General features: G+C 38.1%; 1 protein-coding gene across 1 annotated transcript; it reads right to left on the bottom strand.

Annotated features, from left to right (window-relative positions):
* Positions 1–3,704: 3,704 nt before the first annotated feature.
* Positions 3,705–20,775, bottom strand: slc2a1b (solute carrier family 2 member 1b). The gene is made up of 10 exons (XM_087800094.1): positions 20,521–20,775; positions 12,086–12,181; positions 8,846–9,006; positions 7,750–7,990; positions 7,486–7,648; positions 7,204–7,391; positions 7,031–7,135; positions 6,863–6,964; positions 6,585–6,788; positions 3,705–5,680 (listed from the first exon to the last, which is right to left on the bottom strand). The coding sequence occupies exons 1-10, from the start codon at positions 20,533–20,535 to the stop codon at positions 5,480–5,482; spliced, it is 1,476 nt and encodes a 491-aa protein (XP_087656220.1). The 5' UTR covers positions 20,536–20,775; the 3' UTR covers positions 3,705–5,479.
* Positions 20,776–21,331: the final 556 nt, after the last annotated feature.

Here is a 21,331-nt window from a genome sequence, read left to right as displayed (position 1 = left end):
ATCGACCAATCATTTCGTAAAATTGATAAGTCAATTGAAATAGTTTTGTTTTTGTGGATGTTGCCTACATCACGATCTTTGCCTCCCAGGAGATGCTGGCTTGAAGGTCTCGACCGTCGCTGATGGATAATAAGAAATTATGCAGCAGGAAGACAGGTTGGTTCTCTTGGCCAATAAGGAGTTTGTTTACCCCTAAGGCCGCGTTGGAAACAGACAGCAGATGCCAAATTAAGGTTGTTAACATATATTTAAGATTTGCTGCGGCGGGCTGTTCCTGCGACACACTCGTCGTGTGCTTAAATTCCAGGTCGTGTTTAGGTGGGAAGACGGTGGTAGAGATGCACGGCGGGCGAGTTGGCGGGTTAATAAACACTCAGCGGGGGCGACAATAACAACAGCAGGAGATCGATCTCCTAGTGGAGCCAATACAAGTGCTGCATGTTTTTAAGTACGCAGACGAGTCTGTGACATTACTCAGGTCCCCAGGGTAGAATGTTCGGTGACAGATACTGTACACAAGTCAATCTGAAAGTTCAACTTATCAGGGCTTTGTATTGGCAGGAATCTGGAGATAAGATACGTATCATGAAACAACGATATGGTATATTGTGGTATTGTAGGAACAAGGATATATTTGTAGTATTGTCGAGTACTTGACTCTGGTGTTGCAGGATTTACAGACCACATGACTCTTGAATTGAAGATGTAACTGCTTTCATTTGTTTTGAAACCAAAATAAGTCCAAACACGAGCTTTAAAAGCTGCTGGAGTCGACAAATTGTACAAACTTTGTTTAATATTGTTACTTGTAAAAAATGGAATTATATTGAAATATATTTTCTTTTTAACAACGATACAGTGCTGTCAAATATCGATACATTAACGTGGAAAAGAATATCACGATATTGTCATATCAATATTTTCTAGCACCCCTAGTATTTAAATCCTCAAATAATGTTTACCAAAAACTAGGAATGATGTTTGAAAACTACTTTTGCTTAAGTCTTTTTAATATGCTGTGAGATTCCAATGGTTTTTATTTTCAAAATGTTCTTGCAGAAGATGTTGTGTACTTCATACACATTTAATGGCTTTAAAAATGTATTAAATTGTTGAGCCACAGATTGTTGAACTTATACTTAGCAACCTTGTCTATCAAAATACTTCGCATTTACCATGAGCTTTTGTTCAGTTTCCTTCTGTTAAAGCTGGTCCTTGACACGTTCACGTGCGTGGTAAAGCTACTTTAGTTCCCATTTATATTAGACAGACATTTGTTTTGACCTTTCAAACTCACATTTCTCTCATTTAAAGTGTTTTTAAAAGAATTGTCATGTCTTAAATTCCATTCATTTGATCGTAGGAATTGTGAAACATTTTTGTTCTCCTGATTTATTCAGAATAAATACACCAATATGCCCAAAGATATTCGCAATTGCATTTTGCATCTTACAGTCCAAAGCATACATACCTTAGTGACTTTAAACTGTATGTAGGTGTGTTTTTAGCCAACTTTGCTTCCATGTTACTTCCTTTAAGACTCGTAGCTGTTGCTACTTTTGTTCCCCGCCTCTCCCAGTCCAAATACAAGGTGTCTCTGCTCCCTGGCAACCAACCTCGTCTACCATGAGTCCATACATTCCGGGTAAAGCTTCATCAAAAGATTGGTTTATACAAATGCAAATATAACCCTTTGATATATTTACTACAGTAGGTTAATACTTAAATAAAGAATTATGATGACGATTCATCGGGCAACAACAGATGAGGCGGCTCAAGTCAGTTCAGGGCAGTCTGAGCATCTGTCTGGGGCTACAAACGGCCTTGTGTCATTGCGTGATCAAACATATTCAAATTTGAGACGGAGCCAAGGCCTCGGTTGGATCTCAAGAGGAGGTGAACCAGGGTCTCTGTGACCGTGAGCTGCCATGATATTCCTCAAAACCAGACAGACGCTTCAGGGCCAGCTTCTCTTGGTGACTCCAATGTGGCGACTAGTTGACAAACGACATCTTAGATGATAAACACAATTAAAGTCTATTTGAGGAAAACACTTTTTTACGAGTTGAACATTTTTCATACTTGCAGTTGAGGATCTACCATCAACCATTGAATAGTTAAGATGTGCAGGCATCTCAGGATGAAATGGGAAAAATACAATTTTTAAGTTAAGAAGTTGAAACGTTGAAAATGTATGTGTTTTTAAACAATGATAGAAGAGCAAATATTCTTAAATGATTCAGAGTCTACGTAAAATGAAGACGTTTTTTAATAATGCTACGATAATATCATTATGACGTAATCACAATTGATACAAAACAATGTTGGTTTCTAAAAAGGCTCTTGTTTACATGTATAGATTATATATGCTTTAAATTTTACATCGCAAGAAATTTGATATTTTTATTATTTTCCTTATTTGACTTAAAATAACTTACTTTTGATTGATTTTAGTTGCCAGAGTGAAAAGTGTATTAGCATTGAAGCAAAATTTAGTAAAAAATAAAAAAGTTTTAATTGTGAACAGTCACAAAGTTATAGAAGTCTTTAACTATTTTTTGGAACAATTTTCTTCACGATGTAACTTTTTTCCTGGACAACCGTCTCGGAGGTAGCCTGGAAGTGTCATGTGACCCATCAAACTTCTTAACAACAGTCGATTAGAGACTGTGTTTTCACACAAAGTACTGGGAGACTCTTTGAAATGACCAGGAAGAACAAACAGGAAACGGAGACAACGGGATAATTTGTCTTGTTTGTTTTACAACAAGTTAGACCTTTTACACTCTATAAAAATTCCAAGACTGAAGAAAACACAGTCATTTCAAACCCTGTGTGAGAAGAAGCAATTCATATATTAGTTTTCTGCTGTAAACGGTTAAATTAAAACATATAAACCTTATATTTACAGGCTTTATAACAACCATATCCTATGTAAAGGGACTTCCGGGACCCTCCCTTGAATTAATAGTTACTTCCCCTGTTTTACTTTAAAGGGGTTGAAAAGGAAGTAGATTGGGTTCCTTGTGTTGTGGGTGTTAGCTGAAAATAAAGAACCTCTACAAACAAAGTTCTAGTTGTTTCCCACAAAAATACACTCGGTTACAATAATAAACATGTAAACGCTGTTAATTGAGAAGTGTTACCTTGGTTGGTGAAATCTTTCTCCAGAAGTAAACAACAAAGTTCGTGAGCTGACGAGACGGGAAAACGTCATATCCGCCCCGGATTTTCAAAACAAAACCCACCTAACGAATGAAAAATAAACGAATTTCCTTCCGATTGATACATAAAATACGTAGCAGTGAGACAAAGATTTTGAACAGATACTTGAATCACACAAATGATATATGATCATTTAAATGATTTGAATTTAAGAATTCACAATCTTGCCTTGTCAATTTTATATAGACAATAATTTAGATTAATGTTTTCTCACTTCTTAAATTGTTGAACCTTATTGTTTGAATTATTATTTAACTGTGGGTGATTGACAGCAACACATTAAAAAACTATATTAAACAGATACAGAAACATCTTGTCGACATTAGAGATCTCTCTCAGTATGTTCTTCCCAGAATATACCTGTTGATCTACGTCCCTCCTCTCACCTGTTGGTGGTTTGAAGAGACGACTGCTATGAATCTACTACCACACACTTCGTTCTTCATAGACGACTCATGAAAAAAAAACACACAGGCAACTTTGTAAAATGATTTTTGTAATTCAGCCATGACATCACTTACATCATCATCATCATCATCATCATCATCATCATCATCATCGTCGTAGTTGTCACTCAAACAATAACTCTCTCTGTGCCCCGACATGAATCCACTGCAATACAATCCTAAATAATAAATTGATTACAAGAGTCAGATTTAAAATATCAACCGATTGGAGTTGTAATAAATTGTGATATTTGTAAATGTGTGTGTGTTCAGGCCACCGATGAGAAGATTTAAAAACACAATAATGCCCATTAAGGTGTGAAAATAGAGTATGTACAGACACGTTATAGAAGTGCAGTGAGGGTTGAGGGTTTGCTGGTGACTTGTGAGTCATGTGAAAGGCACAGAGTGGATGTCAAAGCACTTTTTTTTTTTTTTTTTTATTCCCGGGACATTATGAAGATGTATATTTATATACAAATATGGAATGACGCAACTTGAGATTGTACATTACAGCCTGTAACATTGATTCCACCCTGTGAGTCGGTTAGCGATAAAGTGCTGCTCAACTTTCTTTACATCTAAGAAGCAGACAAGCGGTACAGCAGTAGTTCTCCGCCTCGGATGTGCCGGGACCGATCTCACGCGGCAATACTGAAAGATCGACTGAGACGGAATACAGTCTGGAGTGCAGGGGCCCCCCTGGGAGTTCTACACAATACAAGAAAAATAAATACAAAAAGGCTGAATGTTGTTGGTCCCTGTTCATACTAGTGCTTTGAGAGAAAAGCTCCACAGGTAACCTCTGGCAAAAAAAGAAAGCTCGGGACCAGACAGACCAGAGGCAGAAGAAAATACAGTATATGCAGACACATGCAAAAACTACCAAAAGTTCGACTTATAAATATTCTAGACAAGAATCTAGACTAGTAGCATGAAGGCCGCGTCCCAAATCTCCGTCTTAGCCCTTCGTCAACCCCTCCAAAACGAGTATCAAGGGTTAGGACTAGACGTGAGAATTGGAACAGCCGTACCCTCTCGCTACGCCATCAACCATTGCCGTTGATCACCTCGGCAGAAGCGACTGAGAACATGTCTGAAATAACAGCATCAATGTTGCTCCTGGTGTTCTATCTTCGAAACAAATGCTGGTCGAACATTTCACGTTTGATTTTGTTTGTAAATAAGTTTTTCAAATCACCACTAAACGCAATAAAAATACCATTAAGAGCTTTATGTCGTTATCTGTTGTAGTTTTTGAAAGTATATAAATGGTAACAAACTATGTTTAGAGCTCATTGTGTGGAGTGTAACTTGTATAAACAGGTTATGTCAGTATCCGGGCACCATCAAGTGGAGGAAGGTGGGAAGTGCGGGTCCTCGGTGATCGAATAAGAACGTTTTTTTTTGTTTTTTTTCATTTCATGTTGTAATTGTGTCAAGAGATTGTAACAGCATATAATATTTTGGCGACATTAGAAGATTAAAAGCGTGGCCCAGCTCTACAGTGTTCAGTGTTACACAGTGACGTCAGTAAGTTGTCGTAACAGTCTAGAAGACGGTTAAGAGTTAGCAAAAATAAACAACATTCAAATATATTTTTTAGGATATGAAAAAACCTCTGGTTCCCTCTCTACATCCACTGGGCGACACAGTGCCCAGTGGAGGATCCATGGGATGGCCCTGGGTTACGGCGCCGCCTGCAGGAAATGTGATGACAGTGTGGAAAATACTCTACCCATCAGGCAGAGGTCGCAAAAGTTTGTGAGCTAGGATTTGAAAAAAAAAAAGAGAAAGAGAGAAGGAACTCAGAGTTGGGAGTCGGCACCGAGGCTGTTGAGCTCCTCGGGCGAGTGCTTCTCTGCGCCCGAGACGGCCGTTTGACGGAAGCCGGCGGAGATCTCGTCAAACGTCCGGCCTTTGGTTTCCGGCACTTTGAAGAAGGTGAAGCCGAAGAAGACGAGCAGCAGCACGGTGAAGATGACGAAGACGTAGGGGCCTGTGAGTTCCTGAGAGAAGAGCGAGAGGAGATTTTTATTTCAACAGTTAATAAATGGATAAAGAATTATTTGGACTAACTAGTGTCATTTAATAAAGCTTAAAATAGAATGTTTTGAATTTGGAAAGAAAACGAATTAAAAATGTTTATTTTGAATAAGATTTTGAATGAGAAAAACAAGCAAAAAAAACTTTTAAACTTTCCAAAGAGGTAAAATAGTAATAGATATTCGTATATACACTATATACACAAAGGGAAGAAACATAGATGTAGGTTTAAAACAAATTCTCAAATAACATCAGAAAAACATCTTATTTTTTGTTTTCTCTCCTATTTTTGTAGTCTTTGTAGACATTTTTATTGTCATATATATTACACATATTATTTTAATATTAGTTTTTGCTGCTGATACAAACAAACTATAATTACCTTCAAAACTCTTGAGTCAAATTTTCAAATCATTAACAGTGTCAGAGAATAATTAATTTAAACAGATGTTTGTCTATTTAAACCATTTTTTGTTGGTTTTATGTTCAAAGATTAATGAAAGTGAAACACATAACCTCTTCAATTTAAAAAAAAATAATTATTTACCACTACTCTAATATAAAAGTAAATATATCTTAATGTACATTATTTGTATTTTACGTTCATAAACAGCCTTTAATACCACTATTTTTTTCCAATAATTGAATTTTTGAACACGGTTGTTCTTCAGTCTTTTGTTAATATTAGTTTTACCTGACAGAAATCTAAGGAACATTCTTGCAAAGACTATGTGTATGTGTATTTTAGTCGATTTCGTAACATGGAATAAGTGTATTGTAAACATGCAAACACTCTAAATTAAAAAAAAACATTTGGACTCATCAGCATCAAAGTGACACAAATGTTCATCGCTTCATTGAACTCACCTCGATGTACTGGAAGCCCATTCCGACGATGAAGTTGGCGGTCCAGTTGGAGAACCCGGCCACGGCCATGGCCGATGGTCTGGGCCCCTGCGAGAACAGCTCGGCCACGATGAACCAGGGAATGGGCCCGGGGCCGATCTCGAAGAAGGCCACGAAGGAGAAGATGGCCACGATGCTGACGTAGGACATCCACTTGAGCTGGTCCTGTAGGAAAGGATACAGACACACCGAGTCACACGGGAGCTCCACAGTCTGGACTTCTTTTCTTGGAGGCTCACCAGCAGTGCTAAGGCGATGGTCATCAGGATGGCGGATCCGGCCATTCCCAGCAGCCCCAGCAGATGCAGAGACCTGCGTCCAGCTCTTTCCACCACGAACAGCTGCGGCCAAACCAAGAGAATTTCAGCTGATTTTCAGACAGAGAATCCTGTGTTAAGGCGACGCACCGACACCACGGTGAACGCCGTGTTGACGACTCCGGCACCGATGGTGGCGTACACGGGCTGCTCCACGCCGGCCTTCTCAAAGATGCGAGTGGAGTAGTAGAAGACCTGAGACGTTTGACGACACCGGTGAGTCTGATGACAAGACATTCAAGGAGATCCAATCCTGAACTCACGGCGTTGATGCCGGACAGCTGCTGGGACAGCTGCAGGATGACGGCAACGAGCAGCGGCTGGCGGTAGACGGGCGAGCGGAACAACTCGGGGATGGTCACCTTCTTCTCCCTCATCATCTGTCGACTCTCCTCTTTCATCTCCTGCATGTCCACGCTCACGTCCGAGGTGCCGCGCAGCTTCTTCAGCACTGGACAGCACACACTTTCAATTTCACTCTGGCGTGGACACGGACGAGACAAGGACGACGTAGAAGTGGCGTCATCGCTACGATATCAACCCACCTGTCTTCGCTTTGTTCTCTTCGTTCTTGTTGATGAGTAGGAAGCGCGGGCTCTCGGGACACATGGGCAGGAGGACACACTGAGCTATAGCCGGGACGAAGATGAGGCCTAAAAGCAGTGGCCAGAATTCCGCGTTTCCCATGATGGACTCTAAACCAAAAACCTACAAACCGGACAAACAAAAGCAAAAATATATATTCTAGGCTCTAGGCTTCTACACTGGGCCGCTAGATGGCGGTATTTTCGTCATTTTCGGCTCCATACCTGCGCAACAAGGATTCCTACAACGATTCCCAGCTGATGGAGGGTTCCCAGGGCACCTCGGAGAGAAGTCGGGGAGACCTCACCCACATACATGGGCACGAAGCCGGTGGAAAGGCCAGAGAAGAGGCCAACCACGAAGCGGCCGATGATTAGCATTTCCCAGGACTTGGCCATTTTTGAGAAGCCCATGAGTGCTGCTGAGATGAAGGCCAGGACGTTGGCCATCAGCATTGAGTTCCTCCTGCAAAATACAACATTAAGATAAATAAAGACCAACACAGTGTTAGTAAAACTTTCATTCGAAAAAATATGTTTCAATAAAATTACTTCATAGAAAAACACTTTTTTGATACAGATATAGCTTTATTTATTATTATTTTTGTTTATATTGTGTAATGTTTTCAAACCTCAATACAATTTATTTTTTAATTCAAAAATAGTAATAATAAGCTAACCTTTTTAGATGATAAACACAGACTTTGTTTTAAAAAATCAAACACATGTTCTTAATAAGACATTTCTAGGCAAACTTCTAACCTCTTTGACTAGATCAAGATTATTTATGCAAACTAAATTAATCATTAAAAAACGAAATATTTGAAAATATAATTGAGCTGGAATCCTAACCTCTGCATGCAAAACACATGTTTGTCTTTAAGTATTAATTGAACAAAACATATCGGGACATATAGCATACATACATAGCAACATACGTAACAAATAGCTTTCACAGGGTCACACAGAGGGTCGTTATCAAGATACAATGTGTTTTTAAAATGACTCCCAACTGAATCAAATACTGATAATCTGATGACCTTTAAGTTAAAAAAAGGAGAAATAAAACAGAATTTAGCATCATTGTATGTTGTCTTAATACTTATCAGCAGTGACCCTTTGTTAGGGGGCCTTTATATTTTTTAATTTTTTTTTATCATAATCTGTGTTTTTTTTATTCGCAAAACCAAGTTTTTTATTCCCACATGTACAATTAAAATAGCACAACTTCTTAAATTTTTTTTGGGAGCTGATTTGTGTTATTAAACGCACCTTTTATTTGTATGAATACACGCACAAGTGCTATTTATACATGTATTACCGTCCGAATCGATTGACAAAGACGCCGACCGAGAAGGAGCCGAAGATGCCGCCGACGGAGAAGATGGACACGGAGATGGACCAGATGGCCGTGAGCGAGGACTGGCTGATCTGCTCCTGGTAGCGTTCAAACCACGTCTCGTTTATGAAGTTCTCAATAATCTGCAAGAGGAAAAAAACATGATGAATTGATGCTGAAATGAAACGTTTATTCATTTCATCAATTTTGATGTATATTTTCTTTTGCAAAAAGAGTGTTGACTGAATTTATCTGCTTCTTTTGTCAACAAAACGAGTATAGTGATGGAAAATGTAAACAAAATAATCGTTACATCACAGCTTGTTGACAAGCCTCAGAATCATCCGTGGAGAACATCTGCTAAGTTTGATAAGCCTCACAGTGACACAACTTCTATTCACAGCCAGACGGTGGCAGCACACCGGGAGTGTTCTCTTCCAAATATGTTCAGAATCACAACTCCTTCAACTCATAGATGAGATCAGACGTGTTAAGGTCTGTCATCATGTCATGCAATGTAGACGTGCATTACGTGCCTAGTTAGTCAGGTTCGCTCCCCTCCCCCTCTCACTTCCTCCTCCTTGTTTTGACAAACACACCCACGAGCTGCAGTTCCACTGAACTGGCCCTTTCTGCCTGACTGGAAAGTGACGTTAAAAAAGTCCCCTCACTCCGACACTATCCCGCATGTACACCTCCATACATGCCAAACATTTTTCCAAGACCTGAGATGCTCTATTTGTTTTGGAAAGACGTTGCGTGAGCAGAAGTCTCCGCCAGGAGTCGGGTGACAGGGAGGAATGGGCGACAGCGTGCGTTGAGACAGGGCTGGTTAGGAAAGTCAGCTGTGAGATGTCAAGGGTTTTCCTCAGCGTCACTTCGCTCATGTCATGACCGCGATCCACTTACACTCACAAGACCTTGTTGGGCACTATCGCAAGTTTGACATCACATTCACCACTCCTGACCTTCATCCTATCGCTGCTGGCCTGAGCCTACGGGACATATTTAGTAGAGAGCAGACTGTTTGTATCAGCTGATGTCTCTGGAAACATTTATATTTCAGGAAGCTCAAAGATATCCATGTGCAGCCATGAGTTCACTGAGAGCAGCCGAGTCCGCTCAGTCCTACCAGACCAGTTTAAAAAACAGCTAGATCCTACACTAGACTCCCTAACAGTATTATACAAATAGAAGTTTAATGGCTCAAAATAGTAAACAAAGAACAAATTCTCTCTTTTTATCATTCTTAAATCATGTTACCAGTGGGAATCTATCGATTTAAAATGTCAAACTGTGAGCAAAATTTCAGGACAAGCTTTGAACTCGTCTTTCTTTGGCAAAAAACGTAAAAAAAATTAACACTGTATTGTAAATAACTAGGAATTGAGTAGTTGATATAAAGACATTGGTGGAGTTTGGTGTTAATATTTATAATGATGAACTAGATGGACAGATGGAATTGCGGACAACACCAACATTTCAGCGTTGGATTGAGGTGTCCGTGGGTGCGGCATTATTAACATAATAGAACAGTCTGTGTATTCAGCAGCTGCCGGAGAGTCAAGGTGAGTCTGTGTTTGCAGAGACCAGGAAGTGACGCTCCCAGAGAGAGGAGAGATATTTGATTACATTTTGTTACCGTTTGTCCGTGAGACAAAAAGATATCAAGAAGTCGTGTTTTCTCACAAGTGCAGGTCAGGTTATACATCTACAACAATCCATTATGTCTACTTTTGGCAACGTTCTTATCAGAACTGAAAAACACTCCACAATGAAGGAATTTAAACTCCAACACACCGTTGAAGTTTTCTGCGTCAGGTATTCATTTAGTGCTCGGTAAAGGAGGATAATCTGAAGCGTAAGCTGCATTTTTAGAAAGTAATCATTAGGTCTTATGATGTTGGATAACTTGGGCTTAGTGTTTTCCACAGTGTTTTGACAAGTCTGCACTCGCCCGCCCGGGTGAGAAGCGGGACATTCAGCGAGCCGCTCCACACGGCCCTCTTAAACACAGCTTTGGAAGGGTCGAAAACATGCTGGAAAATCTGAACGCACGTTTTTGGAATCAGCTGATATTTATAAGCTTGACCTTAGCAGAGGCCGGAGTCAACTAAGGAGGATTCTGCAATGCAAAATGATCACTTACTATAAAAAAATATTTCAAAGTAATTTAAGAAGGAAGTTGTAAACTGGACACTACGATCCATCTATTCCTTCCTCATTCGTGACATGAAATATAATAAGGAAGTTATCTCTCTATAATATCTTCCCACTTCCTGCAGCTTTGCATCAAAACCTTCTAATCGCATATTTTTTAAATTAAGAATAAGATCTGTCTATTTAAAAAAAAAATTATTCTATTATTGCAGTGTTTTTAACTGCAGATCAGCAGATGGAATGATCACTTACTTTGTACTCAAGTAAGAGAACTGAACAAACCAGTTTTTGTGAGAGTTAAAGACAGAGGATCATTTGAAATTTAAGAAAATATATAATTATTAAAACTTTCACAGCCATCTACAACCTTAACACTAATAACACAGATATTTGGGGGCTATTTAAAATGAAAATAAAGTACACACAAATACTTTATCCATCTTATTGTTTAAATATAGTTGAGTGTAAAAAATATTATTACATTTTACATATTAAGTCCAATTAGTGTATTAAAATAGATAAATATTGACTGCAAATACAACAGGTTTTTCCACCTGATTCAAGGAGAATAAACTTCTGACCTTATGATCAAACAGAACTGAGGGTTCACTGACATGTCAAAGGTGCGATGCAGCACAAAAGGAGAAGCTCTGGTCAGATGTCTAACACACCCATAACCCGTGGAGATACATCTGTGCCGTCGCCGCGGGGGGGTTACGGGACCACCGCGGACACTCCTCGTTTACTGAGAAACATTCTCTGGGAAATGAGGTTCTCTCGTGGAACTCAAGGTTAATGAAACTACATTACTCTGCAGGGGGCGCAGCAATATATTCTCATGTTTTTCTTAATTTCCCCCTAAATTTCCTCTGGTGGTCTTCTGCAGTCCACCCGGGCAGACTGCCAGAAGAGGTCCGTTTTTGGTCATGGTCACGCTCTTTTACACAGCCATCACTTGGGTCTGGTAATAAAGTTGTCCTTGGCCCTTACAAGACTGAATGTAGCTATTATTATCACACTAAAACACAACAAGGATGTTTCAAAAGTTCAAAGTTCTCTCACCTTCTGCGGCGCATTGATGACGCCCGTGTTGTAGCCGAACTGCAGCGAGCCGATCACAGCGGTGCCAACGCACATCATCAGAGGGAACGTTATTTGCTGTCAAGAGAAATAGAAGCATTGTCACTCAACGTGAGGAGAAAAAAAGGTTGAATCAAAACAGATCAGACGTTCCATTTTATTCTTTTCAGGATGATCATCATTTTGATTAAAAAATAAAACTGTACTTTTTTTTACTACTTTTAAATAGCGTCTTGTCTCTTATTTTGATTCCCATTTTAATAAGCTACAAATGCCTACCATTGTGTGAAAATAAGTCCTGCCACATTATTTTATTTTGAAAGAAACTTCAAGTAAAATGTTTTAATTTCTATAATTGAAGGTATTATAGAAAGCAGAGACAACAAATGTTAATCAGGAAAATTGCAAAACTACCTAATTATATTTCATGAAAATATTTTTTAACTAGCAGAAAAGTAAGAATTGAATGATTTAAAGTTTTTTGTCATATTTTCTCAACAATATATTAGTTATTATAGGAGGAAACTTTGATTTTTAAAAAAGCATTTTAATTGAGTAAAAGCGTAGGACATTTTTTTTAAGATACAGATTGATAGAAATTATTTATAGTCGGACAGATATAAAATCAGTTTGGACTTTATTTAGAGAAGGGTGAATTATAGATTTACGGTGCAATTTGTTTGGCCTGTGACCAAGATAGCGGTAAACATTCTGGCCTGTGATTCGGCCAATATTACTGGATGTACGCCAACTAACCGAGGCAGATTTCAGTCATCGACAAAATGGGTTGAAAGCTTGTGTTGTGTACACAGACTGAGTTTAGCATCAAACCTCACGTGGAAAGAGGCTCACAAAGCTCCTAAAATATCCACAAGATGTTTGATATGGAAGCCTTGTTATGCAACGTCATGGTCGCCTTGTGACATCTGAGGCTTGCTCTTACAAACAGAGACAACAGATGCATCTCTATTGGAGACCGTGACTTCCCGATGTTATTCTCCACACATGTGCTCACGTAACTGAGTAATCCCACCTCTTGGAACCACCCCAGGTCCACCATTGTTTAAGATTTTCTTCCTGTTGTTCTGAAACTCGTTCCAGTCTTAAGCTCTCGAGAGCAGCAGAGATTACAGGCTATTTTCCTCATTCCATAAGGCTAATAAAGCATACCTTGTTGTCGTCTTTTTTTCTCTGCACTGAAGAAGAGAAAAAAAAACCCTGCTCATTTTTGTTTGTTATTGCTTTGACTTCCTTCTAGAGGCTGGATTGTGGAGTCATGCGTCACAAGTATTTTGTGAAAGTGAAGAAAAATAACTGCTTTATTCATGTCGCTTTATTTTGTGTATATTATTATATAAAAACAGCAGTTTTTCTATTTACTTCATATTGTTTATTTCTGTATGGTTTTATAAATATATCTATATATTTTTTTTAAATTATTTTCTTATTTGTGTTCTTAACAAACCCAGATATGTGAACAAAAGCAGTAAGAAGTCGTGAATTTGAAAGATTCTTCAACAAGTTTACGGATCCAAATGGAACTACAGACCAAAATGTAAGAATCTATTATGTTTGTTTCCTTTATATGAAAATATTATTGTTCTGTTCGCCTGTTTTAAATCAGAAAAAACAACTATTCCTACTTTAAAATTAAGCATAAGGTAATTATTTAGTCAATAAAAAAAACAATTTCTGCAATTAAAAAGAGTAACACAACTTAGTAAGTTTTCTGTTTGAAGTTTTAAAAGCCAAGTATTAAAGTGACAAAAGCACAATCACATCTTGATTGACAAGATCGATTGAAGTCTTTTTTTGTTTCTGACGCAACAGTGACTCCTCACTTAACACCAGTTACCAACTGGAATTGTAAGAATTTACATGACTAAACTACAGAGCGCACAGAGGCTGTTGTTAAACAGATCCATGTACAGTTGTTGCTTCGGTAACGTGAGCCTACAACACAAACGCCTCACTGTTCCAGCAGCCAATCCCTTCAGCATGTTGGAAAGGGGTGAAAAAGAGAGACGGCGAACACGCCTGGTCCTGTGAGCCTATGAGTGGGTGCAGCCCACACGACCTACACATGCGACTTCAGAATGTAAACACAAGCAGCTTTTAATTCTCCGAGAGCAGCGTGGAAGTCGATCAGCTGATGATTGCAAACAGACAACCGACACATGGTTTTAATAGAGGAATTATTTTCACAATAAACACATCTCTCTTTCGTTGAGTCCTACATTTCAAAGCCGTCAACACGTAGAAAACAAATGTCCCTAAAAAAATACCTTTAACCTACACAACCGGTGTCTTTCAGAAATACTAACACAAAGTTTATCTTGCAATAAAAATGATTATCTGGACCATCAACATTAGAAATTAAAACCCACAATCTGTTTTCAACCAGAAAATTACGTTTAAATTTACTTTTTTCTCGATGATTTTTGGTCTCTGATTTACAGGACATACTAGAAGGAAGTCAAGTCAAAAGGAAGTTTCAAATGACCACAATAAATCCATGTTTTCTGTATTTATGATTTTATTTTTCACGTTTTCCTTCAACATAACAAAAAGATAATTCAAGTAGTTTTTTAAGGTCAACATTCAAGTCACACCCTGAGACACGATCTGTCATCTAATAACTATGTCCCTCAATAAAGGGTGGGACGGCGGCTTTGTTTACTCATCTTTGCATTTCTGGTTTCTAGTTTGTTTACAGTCCAGACTTTCATTCACGGAGGATTAGAGTCACGTTGCACTCACATCACAACTCAACACACATCGACACACGTCCACATTAATCAGATCATGTTAAAGGGAGTTTAAGGATGATAAGACAATTTATGTGGAAGAAAGTGATATCTAAATTGTGATGGGGCCCGTAAATATTACAAAAATATATTGGGTTATATTAGTTGATCTGAGCACCAAGTCAAAATGCCTTTTTCCTATTTTTATAATTCATCATGTGTAAGAATATTGCGAAATCTAAGAAAGCACGAGACAGAAATGTCATAAAAAAAAACTCACACTGAAAAACACTATATTCAGTTAAAGGACTCAACGCTTTTGTGTGTCACTTGACTTAGTGACATTTAAAACAGCAAATATTTTGGCTGCTGCGAAGTGCAAATATGTCTCTTCTGTGTTGCCTGGCTGTTCAAAGTATGTCAGGTCAACACAGTCTACTTTTATGACTGGGATACTTTTTTGTACACTTTTCAAAGTTGCTTCACACACACCACGCACCAATGAATCCAGAGAAGTTTGAAGTTCTATTAAAATGTAATTTATTTTAATTTAATAGGCCCAAGCAATTTAAAACAACAGGTGGCATTTGAAATACTAAATTACACACTTTTTAAATAACATTTCTTTGTGATGTTAATTACAGTGAAAACTAAATTATTCCATCTACTGCTTGTGGCTGCAACTGTCGTGTTGTTTTATCAGGTGATGGGAATAGAAGCTGAGTCATCGCTGGCGCTAATAAAACAAACGGTAGCTTCCAACCGCGTCGTGTCATAAATGTGCATCAAACTTGTGTATATATTCAACCTGAGTTACATTCTGGTTTCCAAATAAGGACGTATGGAACCATGTTTCCCACTGTGGACGACTTAAATTCAACAATAACTCGATTAATAGCTTTAGTCTTGATCTTTTTGGCTCTGAGTAGATTCCGCAAAGAGTCAATATTTAGTGAAGCGTCTTTTTCCAGATATAAACACAGGCGTCTGTTGGTCCAACCAGGAAGTAGTCACTCACTGCTGGAGGGCCATGAAACACACCTAAAAAGTGAGGATGCAGCCTGTAGTTAAACCATTATTTTGGAAATACGAGCCAGTACAGCCACAATAAAGACCTGTGACCTAAATTGAATGAATGCTGTGTTGTCATGAAACAACGTTTCCCCGACTTAAGAGAGAGAAATAACAGCAGAGTCATAGTCACGGGAAGTGTGTCTCTAGCTCATGGTTATTCAGGATTATCTGAACGAGCTGAAGTTGTGGGTTCAGTCTGAGTATAAAACACTATAAAACACACGAGCTTCCAGAGCTCACGGCCAAGTCACGTCTCACCAGGCGTCACCGCTCTGGTCTCATCTTACACACCAATGGGGAATTCAATATCACCCCACGTGCACACGTCAGCCAGTCTGCGGCACCGAGATGTTAACTGGCCGCATCAGGACGTGGTGAAAACCTCCGACCGAGTCCGGCATCAATTAGCAGATTGTGAGACAAGTGAGCTCTTATGAAGCATAAATCACTATATAATAATAACAAAGTTAACAAATTAACAAAGTTAATATATATCTGTTATTGACCCCTAAAAGCAACAAGTATAAAAACACATTAGTTCATCTAAAGAACAGTAAGTTCAGGCTGGTTGTAAAATTATCTCTGCTAAGGAGTGGTAAGGTTTTTGCTTTATTGTAAACTCTCATAAACTTTTCAGTATTAGTTTGAAAATCTAGCTTAGAAGTAATTCCATTTTGGTGACCTTGTGCTGTTCCATTTGTCCGTGTTATTCATTTGTTTTCATTTTTAAAAGTGTCTAATTTCATGTTTCAACTGCCGAAGGTTGTTCTGAAATGCTTGATAAGATACATTACATTTCAATACAAGCTCTCTGGAGTCATTGTAGCGTTGTGACAACTTTACGATAAGATACATCTTTTTTTTTTCTTTCAGAGAGATCTCATTGGTTGTTTGGTGGTTAGGACACATAACTTTCATTCAACACTTTTGAGTTTGAAACTACAGATTCTAGCAGATTTCTTGCATCATGTAAGTGGCTTTCTTAAATTGATTGTAAATTGACTGTATTTACTAACAAATTCCTGTAAAATCTGCTCCTTGACAGAACAACGTCTACTACTTCTCTACCACCAGAGGTCCAGCTGCCACCGGAGCCTTCGTGTCCTCAGCTGAACCTTTTGATCCCATCTTCTGGTCCATGTGAGTGGTGGTCAAGCGAGGGGGGGGGGTCACTCCAAGCTGGAACACTCCAAGCTGCTCAAGCTTACCAGGAAAGCGAATTAAATGGACACTTTTGTTAAATTAAAGCCCTTCGCAGGATCTTTTAATCCCAGTTTTTTTTGAAGGGAAAAGCCTCATTATGGCTCATTAGAGCAGGAGTGATGGTCACAATAGAAAACATTCTGAAGGGAGCCGGGTTCAAATCAAGAGAGCGGGGGCAGAATTTCCGTGGATGTGGAGGAATTAAAGTTTGTGAAGCAGAAAAGGGTAAGGCAGGGGTTTTTGGCAATGGTTTCTGAGAGACTACAAGACCGCTCAGTCCAAACATGCTTCTTATTTAGGGCGAATTGATTCCGGATTAGAAAAAAGACCCAATTAGTAGCTTCATTTTCCTTGACTCGCACTAAAAGTTGTGACCCTTTGTGGCAGACGCACAGATCATCTGCTCACTCGATCCCATTTTTCTTGGTAAATATAAACTTTTTCCAGTTATGCTTCGACTTTTTGTATTTTGTCGCGTTAATGTTAATACATTTACAACTTAATTGTAACAGTCACAGAAAAAAGATTGTGATTATCAAGTATGAATTAAAAGCCATTTAATGTTTTGCATATTAAATGTGTAAATCACTATGTGAGTTAGTCAGGTTGTTTTTTTTAATATTATTTACTCACGTGTTCAATCTGAGGTGACTCAGTCTTTGCCTCGTGTGATAATATTCTGGGAACATTAAGCTAGAAGAACAGGTTAACATTATTCGATTATATCAAAAAGGAGCCGAGCCGACTTGCAAACGTCTCCGAGTTACTTTTAAGAAAGATTATTAGATTATTAAAGGAACATTAACAATAACAGAAGTCATTTAACAAGTTAAACCACTGGCAGAATGTATTTCGCCACACCTTACACACATTGAAATGAGCTCCTCTTTCACATGTGGTGAATGTTACACAACAGTAAAAGTTGTCAGTTTAAAATAAATAAACAACAGCAGGTCATTTCATCAGTGCGATTCTACAATATTGCAAACAATCCACTGGGTATATTTGTGAGGTTTTCTGCCCGGGTTGAAATGTAGGTTATGGTTTGAAAGGCTTCAATTAAACTGGGCACGGATCATAATGACACAAACATTGCAAAAGTATTTGGTATTAAGGGCCGATGTAATCTTTAGACATCCAGTAATACGACATGTTAGTGGTGTATGAGCCAGGGTTTTAAGTCAATCATTACTTAAAAATGTCCTTTGAGGTTGACTCTTGTGAGATAGATAAAAGAATAGAGCACATTTTAAGAATTAATATTTTAGTATACCGCTGATGTTGGTGACAAGTCACGAGAGGCCCTTTTTTAGCTTCGCACGACAAAGCTTCTTTGAGATTTTCACTTGGAAAAAACACAAAGTTTAACAAAAGGCATTTAAATACTGAACATGAGTGACGACTTAATTCTGTTTACAACAAGCCAGATTCTTTCTGGGATACTTTAGAGGGGGGGGGGGCTGAGCAAATGTAACCAGAGGGAACAACTTTTAGGGCCGTCCCTTATTCCCATGTCGTAGAAAATGAAAAGTGTCTAAAAACAGTTCCCATCACGTCCACAACAAACCAGCTGTGAGGCCAAGCAAATACAACATGCTTCCTCTCTAGACAGAGATGAATCATATTGGAAGTCATTGGAGATCATTGAACAAACTACTGTCCATCATGGACGATGACAGTCATCCTCTCAGCACTGTCATCAGTGAGCAGAGAAGCAGAATGAGTGCACGAATGCTCCTACCCAGGTGCAAAACAAATAGACTCAGGGACTCATTCATCCCTCGGGCTATTAAATTGTACAATTCTGAGTTCGGGGGCAGGAGTGGAGTGAGAGTATCTGGATGTTCTGTTCCATGTTAGTCTTTGTATCTTTGTCTTTGTTGTTTTTCTTTCCTTGATCTATGTTCTTTGTCTTTGTCTTTAGACTTAGATTGTGTCATCTTGTTCTTCCTCTTTATGTTCTTCTTATTTTATTTTTTATGTATTATTTTTTATTGTTTATGAAAAATTGCTGGCTATTGTAAAAAAACAATTTCCCAAAGGAGACCTCCTGAGGGATCAATAAAGTTTTACCTTACCTTACCTTAAGTCATCTAGAAATAAAAAGTACAAAGAAGAAGCTGAGCTGAGGCAGAGACAGTACAATCAGAACCTTGATAAGTCTATGTTAAGTTTCCAAACAAGTTAAACTCCAAACTGTATTTGTAAGCTAGTCTTTAGCGTCTGTTGATATTAATAAACATTATCAGTAAAACATTTCATCATAATTATAAGAGTATAAAGTAAGCTGACCTCTTTAAATCACACTGTGGTTAACACAAAAAAAGATGAAATACGCATTTGTCTCCTTTAACGTATGTTTAAAATAACTCTACGTTTTGGTAGTAAAACTAAATATATAAAAGTGTTGGCTAAAGACACATTTCCTTTTTTTTGCCCACAGATTATGATCACTTGTTCTAAATAAAGTTATGTTATTATGAACTCAATGTTCAATGTATTCATAGCATGGATCGACACAAATGATGGATTGTTTTGTGACAAAATCTCTTCAACCTACTGACCGATAAAAACAATGCAACTACAAAAATGGCTACAACTTCAGTGCATTTTATTCTAGAATTTAAAAGTTAGATCGTCGTCTTAACTTAAAAAAAAGCTCAGTTTATATTGTACTGAGTATTGTTTTGATTGTTAAAGCGCTTTGTGACCCTGGTCTGGAAAAGCGCTCTATAAAAACCAATTACTTACTTACTTGCTTACTTACTTATATTACTATTTATATGTGTTTTCTTCCAGAAATTGTGCAGTCTGTGAAATAAACTTTTTTTTAATCGTATAACAAATGGGACTTTTGTGATATTTGACACAGGAAACCGCCATCCAAAAATACTGGTACTATTTCTTATCGTGATAAAACTGTAGATTTCACGATCGATAATATTTATTCTCGTAGAAATCAATAGCTAGAGAATCTACAATTTTAGAGCAAACCTAAAAATAAATGTAACGCTTAAAACAATAATATATAATAATAACATTTTATCAAAGAGTTATAGTAAGTATTTGATATTTTCGACACTAAAAACAAGTGCACTTTGATGCTGCACGGCGCATGCGTAGTGTAATACTACAAAGCACACCCGAAGCATCAAACCAGTCGGTAGTTACCATGTAATAACTGGTTATTACAGTCAAAATACTGCTAAAATGTTATATTACTAGCAATGGGAGAGTATTGCGAGACACTAGGGTTATATTCTTGCTATTACTTCAGTACTACCTCCACGTTGAACCCGTTGACTCCTCCGACACCATTAGTCGAGTCAAACAAAAAATAATGGTCGGACAAACAGGTTTTTCTAGGACAAATAAAACAAAAATTCTACTGACCTTATCCGACGCCATGGTCCCGGAGGAACAGTCGCCCTTTCTTTTACTCGTCTTTTGTCTCGCTTTTTCAATAACTTCCTCGGATGGTTCGATCTCAGGACGGCAGGAATTTCATCTAGAGAAATAGATCTTCTTGATAATAATGATAATTAAAAAAAGCTTCTAAAAGAGTTTAAAAAGTAGAGACAAGTCTGTCTTGAGTTTGGCGTAAAAACGTGTCTCTTAGAAAAGTGCTCTTTGTGGAAACTGACCGGCTCTCATATATTACGTGTAGATGACGCAATTTGACGATGGGCGGGGCAAAGAGAGGCTGATCCTCCTCAGCCAATGAGAAGGCAGCGAGAGTGAAGGCTTTACACGCGAATAAAGAAGCGTGCGCCCCTGCGGTTCTGTGCCGAAATAAAAAGACATCGCTTGATATATTTCAGTGAGAAAACTATGCTTTTGTTTCCCTCCTGTTAGTGTCAAAACAAACTAAATAAATAATTATAAATAATAATAATAATACTAATATATTAACATCAAAATAACTATGAGAAAGGGGAAATGTAAAAACAATTGTGTATCCATCCTCCATATCCACACTAAAACCTCTCCTCTCAGTCAAGTCAGAATATAGACATAATCAACACTAGTAAACTATACTTATTTTATCTGTTATATGTCAAAAGTTGCAGTACTTACAATTTAAAGCCAATGATATGTTAAGGTAATTTGAAATGAGAATGATATGATATTAAAATGATGCATTACCATTTTGAAGTAAGTTGCCCGACACTGGTGAAAATAGTAGATGCTACATTGCTATCAT

This window comes from Callionymus lyra, chromosome 10 (genome assembly GCF_982586985.1).
Source record: "Callionymus lyra chromosome 10, fCalLyr1.hap1.1, whole genome shotgun sequence".
Lineage (NCBI taxonomy): Eukaryota > Metazoa > Chordata > Actinopteri > Syngnathiformes > Callionymidae > Callionymus > Callionymus lyra.
This window is presented reverse-complemented; position numbering and strand designations above follow the sequence as displayed.